This window comes from Rhododendron vialii, chromosome 9a, assembly GCF_030253575.1.
Source record: "Rhododendron vialii isolate Sample 1 chromosome 9a, ASM3025357v1".
In the NCBI taxonomy this organism is placed as follows: Eukaryota; Viridiplantae; Streptophyta; class Magnoliopsida; order Ericales; family Ericaceae; genus Rhododendron; species Rhododendron vialii.
This window is the reverse complement of record NC_080565.1, coordinates 6,045,212-6,054,912: the sequence shown is the minus strand read 5'-3', so window position 1 is coordinate 6,054,912 and position 9,701 is coordinate 6,045,212. Positions and strand designations below refer to the sequence as shown.

At 41.2% G+C, this 9,701-nt stretch overlaps 1 protein-coding gene across 1 annotated transcript; it reads left to right on the top strand.

The window, feature by feature from the left end:
- Window positions 1–510: 510 nt before the first annotated feature.
- LOC131301548 (disease resistance protein RPM1-like) lies at window positions 511–4,126 on the top strand. Its single transcript, XM_058327910.1, has 2 exons — window positions 511–3,419; window positions 3,823–4,126. The coding sequence occupies exons 1-2, from the start codon at window positions 653–655 to the stop codon at window positions 3,840–3,842; spliced, it is 2,787 nt and encodes a 928-aa protein (XP_058183893.1). The 5' UTR covers window positions 511–652; the 3' UTR covers window positions 3,843–4,126.
- The last annotated feature ends 5,575 nt before the right edge of the window (window positions 4,127–9,701 follow it).

Here is a 9,701-nt window from a genome sequence, read left to right as displayed (position 1 = left end):
TTGAAGGTTTATGAGAGAAATAATCTATTACTATGGGTTCATCACTAAAATTTAGTGGGTTCATTCGGTATATTACAAGATCGAGGTCAGTATAATTGTAGGGGATTTTTTTTCTTGCCATGGGTCAGGCGACCCCATACCTCTTGTTGAACGCCACGTATAACTTCGCAAACTCTTGAACTAAACATCACACTAATCGAACTGAAAACCCATTAATATGTCAAGCCTCCAAATACCTACAATCACAAAAAACGCATTATTAATCTCCAAGTAATAACAATATAAATGGACTTAACAAGAATAAATTAGGTGGTGCTAATATGAACATTTACGCTCCTATGACTGGTTGAGGTTTACCACTGGGATTGTTTTTGAAAAGTCATCGTCAATGTCATTTAGTCTATAGGAATGTTTGATAGCAAGTTGGACCACGAGTAGTCGAGTACCCTACATGCATCTAGATTACTGTACTTGAAATGTAGCTGGTCATGAGCAACTGGCAAGACTTTGATTTCACCACTCTCATCTTCATCAATCCCCAACACCTATCTCATCTTCATCAATCATCTTCACCAATCCCCAACACCTATCTCATCTTCATCAATCATCTTCACCGGGGAAAAAAATTACTACTATTTTGAAAAGGGTGACAATGGCCATGATAGCAGTGGAGGTGGTGGTGGAAAAATTGGCAACGCTCCTAGCAGAGGAAGCTCAATTCCTCGGCGGAGTTAGGAGGGGAGTTAGTGAGTTGCGTGATGATTTGGAAAGCATGAGATCTTTCCTGCAGGATGCCGAATCAAGAACTGAAACAGAAAAAGGCGTCGAAACGTGGGTAAAGCAAGTGAGAGACGCAGCCCATGATACCGAGGACATCCTGGATGAGTTTTCTTTCCGCTTGTCATTGCCGTCTCGACCGGGGCGGCCGAATGGTAATTTTGTCCTCTCTCTTCAGAGATTCTTTCACTGTATTCGCCACTTGAGGACCCGACACCGCTTAGCAGGACAGATAGAGGACGTAAAGATGAAGATCAAGGATATTTCCAATAGACGGAATGCGTTTTCGTTTAGAAGGATTGAGGACGCCACAAGCTCGTCTTCTACATTGAACACGTGGCATGATCTTCGACGTGCCTCTCTCTTCATAGACGAAGCTGATGTTGTGGGAATTGAGAATCCCAAACGTGTGTTGATTTCTTGGCTTCTAGAAGGAGAGAAGAATCTCACTGCTATCTCTGTGGTGGGGACGGGTGGTGTGGGGAAGACTACTCTGGTGAAGAAAGCTTATGATTGTCAAGTTGTTAAGAAGTACTTCGATTGCCGTGCTTGGATAACTGTTTCAAATTCGTTTACAGCAGCGGAGCTTCTACGATCTGCGCTAAAGGACATGTTGGAAGAAACAAAAGAGAGAATTCCAGAGGGATTTGATACAATGGGCGAATTACAAGTGGTGAACAAGCTAAAGGAATATTTACAAGAAAAGAGGTACGTAGTTGTGTTTGATGATGTATGGAGCACAAATGCTTGGGAACTAATGAAATTTGCACTCCCCGATTGTTGTTCTGGTAGTAGAATAGTTTTCACTACGCGAAAAAGTGACATAGCAGCCTCTATAGAAATATTCAGTCATGTTTACCGTCTCCAACCTCTGCCAGAGGAGGAGGCTTGGAAACTCTTTTGCATGAAAGCTTTCCGAAGGGAAAACAAGGGTGTCTGCCCAAAAGAACTGGAGAGCATGTCTCGAAGTATATTAAAGAAGTGTGGGGGGTTGCCACTAGCAATTGTGGCAATAGGCAGCTTGTTGTCTAAGAAGGATAAACATGTTTTGGAATGGACGAGAGTGCATGACAGCCTTTATTCTGAGATGAAGAGTAACTCCAGCCTTGAGAGTCTTGAAAGAATACTTCTACTAAGTTACCAAGACTTACCATATCACCTTAAATGTTGCTTCTTGTACTTGAGCATTTTCCCGGAGGATTATTTAATCAAACGGATGAAAATAATTCGGCTGTGGGTTGTTGAAAGATTTGTGGAAGAGAAGCGAGGCCTCACCATGGAAGAGGCTGCAGAGGAATACCTACATGAACTTGTTAGTAGGAGTATGATTCAAGTAGTGCAAATAGACTACTACAACAGGGTTAGTACTTGTCGCGTGCACGATGTTATGCGCGAAATTATCCAGTTGAAATCCAGGAATGAGTCATTTGTTTTGATACTGAATGATAAAAGAATGTCACTCGATGAGAAGATTCGTCGAATGGCAATTCATGACAGTTGTGAGGAGCTCCCGTTGGACATGAGATTTCCTAGCCTCAGATCTCTATTGGTTTTTGTACCTTCAATGTTGTTGGGGAAGACCTTTTTTAAGGGTTTTAGATTGTTAGGGTTGTTGGAGCTTGATGGTACGCGGCTTTTCGAATTTCCTCCGGAGCTGTCCGAAATGATTCTCTTAAGATACTTGAGTTTGAGGAGGACGATGATAAGGGAGCTTCCGGAGTCCATTGGAAAGCTTAAGAACTTAGAAATACTAGATCTCAAATTCACTCCCATATCAACCCTGCCTCATGGGATATTGAAGTTAAAACATCTTTTCCAGTTGCGAGGCTATAGCCATAGATTTCCTAAAACGCATTTTCCCACCACACATGGGATTAGCCTTCCAGTAGGCATAGGAGGATTGATAAAGCTACAAAAGTTAGGAAATGTGGACGTGAATGGGAATGGCGATATGGTGAGAGAGTTTGGAAAGCTAACTGAGCTAAGGAGATTGGGAATCTCAAAACTGAAAAGAGAGAACGGGATGGACTTATGTTATGCTTTGGAGAAATTAAAGCACCTTTCCGTATTATACATAGTGTCCATAGGAATGACCGAACCCCTTCTCCATCTAGATTCTCTCTCAACACCTCCGCGGTTTATTCAACGCCTATATCTTAAGTGCAGATTACCGAATTTGCCTAAATGGATCGCTTCCCTCAGTTACCTAGCAAAGCTAGTCCTCCAATACTCCAATCTGAACGACGATCCACTGAAAGCACTTCAAGGATTACCAAACTTGGTGGTTCTTGAACTCCGCGATGCTTACGCAGGGGAAGAGTTATGTTGCTATGATGGAGGATACCCCAGGCTTAAAAAGCTTGGCCTCCTAATGTTAAGACAATTGAAGAGCGTAAGAATGGAGCAAGGAACAATGCCTGAGCTAAGAGTGCTAGATATTGCAGCCTGTGAGAAACTAGAAACGGTTCCATTGGGGATTCAGCACCTCAGAAACCTACAAGATCTAACAGTATGGAACATGCCTGACGAATTCCACCAGAAAATAGAGCGACCACATGGTGAAGATTGCTGGAGGGTTCAAAATGTTGCTAACATCCAGCTATCCAAGTCTTCCTTTAACGTGGCTTATGCCATGTCCTTTGGTGAGCTAACATCTAACTACACTTTTTCTTGGGAAGATAAGGGTTGCGGTTTGGTTACTGTTTCCATTTGTACACTCATGTGGTCTCCACAAACACACATGCACACGCGCGCCCACCACACACACTCCCCCACGCCCACCACACACATGACACGCACACGAATGTGTCCATCAGATTCTACACTAGTTACTGAACCAGTATTTTAACTAAAATTGATTGTAACAAATAAGTAGAGTACTAGTAGTCGCATCAAACATTTCTACTAGAAATTTACTGTGTCACCCATCCAAGCCAAAGCTCATTGTGTTGAAATGTTGAATAGGATTAATATGTGCTCTTCATTGAAAATGATCAAAGGGTTACCATTGATTCTTTCCTGAGTTTCCTCTGTTTGTTTGTACAGGTCTAACGCCGGCTGAATAAAGTGAAGGCTACATAGAAGCCCGAGACCAGTCAAGTCGAACGTATGCTTTCTGTCTGTTGGAACCCCGTTTTCAGATCCGACCTCAGGAATTGCTCTAACATTCCATTCAAGAATGGTTCCGACCAGTTTACTTGTTCCTTCTGCTTCCTTTTTTCCTTTTTCATTCTGTTCTTAAGGGCAATTGTTAAGGCTTTGATTTCTTAGTTCTTATGGTTTTTGAGATTTGGTTTTACATTAAACAAGGATTACTGTGAAATACTAATATTTTTAGATTTTTGTTTTGCACTTTTTTCTGTCTCTCTCTTGTTTTTTTTTCTTGGACAATTACTCTTGTTATACCTGTCCGATAAACAAGGTTTGACGTTCTTTTGGAATTAACAGGTTTCGAAAGGGTGGGATCAAAGGTTGTAGATACTCGTAATTTAAATTTTTTTATTTGCTAATCTTAATGTGGAGTTATGCATTTTATTTGCTAATCTTAACCATTTTTTTTATTTGCTAATTTTTTTTTTATTCGAGGCAGGAAGTTCTCACTTATTTTATGTGTTTATGAGTACATTTGGTAGCTAAATCTTGCCTTTGATCATTGTTTTGAAGTGTGGTGTTAGCCCTTGAAGACTGTGTAATTGCGCTGAAATTTTCAAGTGCTACCCGTAGCCCGGTTTTTGTCCTACCAATAGCCACTAGGGGTGTTGCAAACCCGACTAGACCGAAAAAGATCAAAAAAACCAACCGATTGGTTTGGTCTTCGGTCGGGGTGGTGGTGGAAAATTTCTGGTTCGGAGTGGACTGAACCAACCCAATTTCTGTTCAGTATAGGTTTTGTAAAATTGTCAACCGACCAGACCGAACCGACATGACCAAACTGCCCTAATCGAACCGAACTACCCCGAACCGAACCGACTATATATATTACATATATTTACATAATTCGGTTTAATCTTTACCGTAGATTTATTTTGTGTGTAATCTACGCCGTCCACACAACACAAACTCTATTACCCTCTCATAATCTCATTCCCGTAGTCACAAAGCTCACAGCCCTTTCCTTTCAATGATAGAGAAACGAAATGGCGACTGGAGATCGAAGAAGAAGAATAAGAAGAAACCGGATCCACGACTAAGGGAAGAATGACCATTGCCCTTTGGTCTCTCTCTCTCTCTCTCTGAAAACAAACAGATCGCGCCTCTCAGCCCACCAGTCACCACGCACAGATCGAGCCTCCCCCTTCTCTGAAAATGCTTCTCCCTCAGACTCTCACAAATCGCGCCTCGAACCAACCAGACCGAATCTTCATCGAGTAAGCTATTAACCTCCCCTCTCTCTCTCTCTCTCTCTCTCTCTCACAGGCAAGAACGTCTACAACTTTTTAAATTCGGGTGTGGTTGTAACTGTGAAGTGTGAACAAAGAGATTAGGTGCAGATAAAAAAAAATAAAGAGATTGGACCAATAGGCCGCTGAAATGGAGGTTTGTTTTTGTATTTGTGGTTAACTGCTCGGTAGATTGGGCCATGTGAGCAAAAAAATTTCTTTTGCCATTAAAAAAACCCAAGTGAAATTGACTCACTATCAAAGAAATACATTTATCAAAAAATAGATGGAATGGGCCTATTTTTTGCCCAATATCAAGTTTTTTTCATTGGCCCATTTTTAATTTTTTATCTTTGGCCCAACTAGGCCTATTTCGGTTAAACTGAATTTTCCAACCGGACCGAATCCACCCCAAAACGAATTGGACTGATCGTAATTCCGGTCGGAATCGGTCCTGGCATTTTCCTCCCAGAACACAATCGGTCTTCAACACCGTTGGACCGAACCGACCGACCCTGAACCGATAACACACCTAGTTGTGATTGTGAAGTGTGAACAAAGAGATTGGGTGCATATCAAAAAAAAAAATCAAAGAGATTGGGCCAATAGGCCATTGAAATGAAGACTTGTTTTTTTATTTGTGGATGCCTGCTTAGTAGATTGGGCCATGTGGGCCAAAAATCTTCTTTTGCCATTAAAAAAAATAGGTGAAATTGGTCCACTATCAAAGAAATATCTTTATCAAAAAAACACGTGGAATGGGCCTATTTTTGGCCTAATATCAAGTATTTTATCATTGGCCCATTTTTAATTTTTTATCTTTGGTCCAACTAGGCTTTCGGTCAGACCAAATTCGTTGAATCACCCCGAACCGAATTGGACCAATTTTAATTCCGGTTGAGATCGGTCCTAGCATTTTTCTCCCCGAACCCGATCGGTCTTCAACATCGTTGGACCTAACCAACCGACTCCAAACCGATAACACCCCTAGTTGTGACTGTGAAGTGTGAACAAAGAAATTAGGTGCGCATCAAAAAAAAAAAAACAATAGATTGGGCGAATAGGCCACTAAAATGAATATTTGTTTTTGTATTTGTGGATGACTGCTCAGTAGATTCGGCCATGTGGACCAAAAATCTTCTTTTGCCATTAAAAAAAATAGGGGAAATTGGTCTACTATCAAAAAAAATACCTTTATCAAAAAACAGGTGGAATGGGCATATTTTTTGCCCAATATCAAGTTTTTTTTCATTCGCCCATTTTTAATTTTTTATCTTTGGCCCAACTAGGCCCAATTCGGTCAGACCAAATTCTCCGAATCCACCCCAAATTGAATTGGACCGATCGTAAATCCGGTCAGGATCGGTCCTAGCATTTTCCTCCCCAAACCCAATCAGTCTTCGACACCGTTGGACCGAACCGACCAACCCTGAACCGATAACACCCCTAGTTGTGACTGTGAAGTGTGAACAAAGAGATTGGATGCACATCAAAATAAATAAATCAAAGAGATTGGGCCAATAGGCCATTGAAATGAAGGCTTGTTTTTGTATTTGTGGATGCTTGCTTAGTAGATTGGGCCATGTTGGCTAAAAATCTTCTTTTGCCATTAAAAAAAACAGGTGAAATTAGCCCACTATCAAAGAAATATCTTTATAAAAAAAGCACGTGGAATGGGCCTATTTTTGGCCTAATATCAAGTATTTTTTCATTGGCCCATTTTCAATTTTTTATCTTTGGTCCAACTAGGCTTTCGGTCAGACCAAATTCCGTGAATCACCCCAAATTGAATTGGACCGATCGTAATTCCGGTCGGGATCGGTCCTGGCATTTTCCTCCCCAAACCCAATCGGTCTTCAACACCGTTGGACCGAACCGAACGACCTTGAACCGATAACACCCTTAGTTGTGACTGTGAAGTGTGAACAAAGAGAATAGATGCACATCAAAAAAAATAAATCAAAGAGATTGGGCCGATAGGCCATTGAAATGAAGGCTTGTTTTTGTATTTGTGGATGCCTGCTCAGTAGATTGGGCCATGTGGGCTAAAAATCTTCTTTTGCCATTAAAAAAAATAGATGAAATTGGCCCACTATCAAAGAAATATCTTTATCAAAAAAGCACGTGGAATGGTCCTATTTTTTGCCTAATATCAAGTATTTTTTCATTGGCCTATTTTCAATTTTTTATCTTTGGTCCAACTAGGCTTTTGGTCAGACCAAATTCCATGAATCACCTCGAACTGAATTGGATCGATTTTAATTCCGGTTGAGATCGGTCCTAGCATTTTTTCCCTTGAACCATATCGGTCTTCAACACCGTTGGACCGATCCGACCGACTCCGAACCGATAACATCCCTAGTTGTGACTGTGAAGTGTGAACAAAGAGATTGGGTGTGCATCAAAAAAAAAACCCAAGAGATTGGGCCAGTAGGCCACTGAAATGAATGCTTGTTTTTGTATTTGTGGATGACTGCTTAGTAGATTGGGCAATGTGTGCCAAAAATCTTCTTTTGCCATTAAAAAAAGAGTAAATTCTAGGCCGGTCCTAATATTGAATTCCATAGCCCACTAGGTCTTATGGGATAAAAGTGCAATGCTCACTAAGTCCTGTGAGTGTAATTTTACTTATTTACCCCACTTTAAATAGAAACAAATGAACACAGCCCATCATTTAGGGTTTCAAATGAATGCAGCCCACCCCCCACCACGCCACCACGGCCACCGCCGCCACCACCACCATAATGACCACCACCATCATGCCACCACCACCGCTGCCACCAACTAGGCTTTCGGTCAGACCAAATTCCGTGAATCACCTCGAACCGAATTGGATCGATTTTAATTCCGGTTGAGATCGGTCCTAGCATTTTTCTCCTTGAACCCAATCGGTCTTCAATACCGTTGGACCAATCCGACCGACTCCAAACCGATAACACCCCTAGTTGTGACTGTGAAGTGTGAACAAAGAGATTGGGTGCGGATCAAAAAAAAAAACCCCAAGAGATTGGGCCAATAGGCCACTGAAATGAATGCTTGTTTTTGTATTTGTGGATGACTGCTCAATAGATTGGGCCATGTGTGCCAAAAATCTTCTTTTGCCATTAAAAAAAGAGTAAATTCTGGGCCGGTCCTAATATTGAATTCCATAGCCCACCAAGTCCTATGGGATAAAAGTGCAATACTCACTAAGTCCTGTGAGTGTAATTTTACTTCTTTACCCCACTTTAAATAGCAAAAAATGAACACAGCCTATCATTTAGGGTTTCAAATGAATGCAGCCCACCCCCTACCACGCCACCACTACCACCATCACGCCGCCACCACCATAATGACCACCACCGCCGCCGCCGCCGCCGCCACCGCTGCCATTGCCGCCACCGTAGCGCCACCGCCACCACCACACCGCCACCACCATTATGCCGCCACCACAAAAATCACCACCACGCCGTCGCCGCCACCACCACCACCACCACAATTAACAGTGTTAATTTTTGTCTAAATTAATAGTGTTAATTTTCATATACATTCACACCATAATTAATAATATTAATTAATTTCTATATAAATTAACAATGTTAATTTTCATATAAATTCATAGTGTTAATTTTCATATAAATTCACACCACAATTAATAGTGTTAATTAACAGTTGGCTCATATAACCTCCTACACCACCACTCCACCACCGCCACCACGATTAACAGTGTTAAATTCTATCTAAATTTATAATTAACAGTGTTAATTTCATTGTCTTCATTTCTAAGCCAATTATCAATTAAGGAAGGATAATATATGGAAAAATCTATGGTACACATCCCTATATATGAAGGATTCTTAAATTTGGATAAAATTTAACACTGTTAATTATAAATTTAGACAGAATTTAACACTATTAATTGTCGTGGTAGTAGTAGTGGTAGTGGTAGTGGAGTGATAGTATATGAGGTTATATGGGCCTACTGTTAATTAACACTATTAATTTAGATAATTTAGATAGAAATTAACATTGTTAATTGTGGCGGTGGCGTGGTAGTGGTGATTGTAGTGGCGGCGTGGTGGTGATGGTGGAGTGGTGGTGGTGGTGGTAGTGGTGGCAGTGGCAGCGTTGTGGTGGTGGTGGTGTAGAAGGTTGTATGGGTCGACTGTTAATTTAGACAAAAATTAACACTGTTAATTGTGGTGGTGGTGGTGGTGTAGGAGGTTATATAGGTCGATTGTTAATTTAGACAAAAATTAACACTGTTAATTGTGGTGGCAGCGGCATGTTGGCGGTGTGGTGGCGGCGGTGGTGTTGGTGGCATGGTGGCTGTGGTGTTGGTGGCACGGTGGCGATGTGGTGGTGGTGGTGGTGGTTGTAGAGACCCATATTAATTGAAAATAGTTTAAAGGTTTTATAAATGCTAAAGTAATGCATAAATGAGAAATTTGTGGGTTTATTTGATTTGGGTCTTAAATGATAGAGTTGTAACTTGAGGGAATGAGTGTGTGATTAAAGGATATGGGAGTATAAATAGGGGTGTGTGTATGTAGGAGATTATTTCAT

Excerpts from the sequence above, each read along its gene's own strand:
- LOC131301548 (XM_058327910.1), top strand. The coding sequence starts at position 653 with ATGGCCATGATAGCAGTGGAGGTGGTGGTGGAAAAATTGGCAACGCTC. Across the intron at positions 3,420-3,822 it reads GGCTTATGCCATGTCCTTTG|GTCTAACGCCGGCTGAATAA; the intron begins GTGAGCTAACAT and ends TTGTTTGTACAG.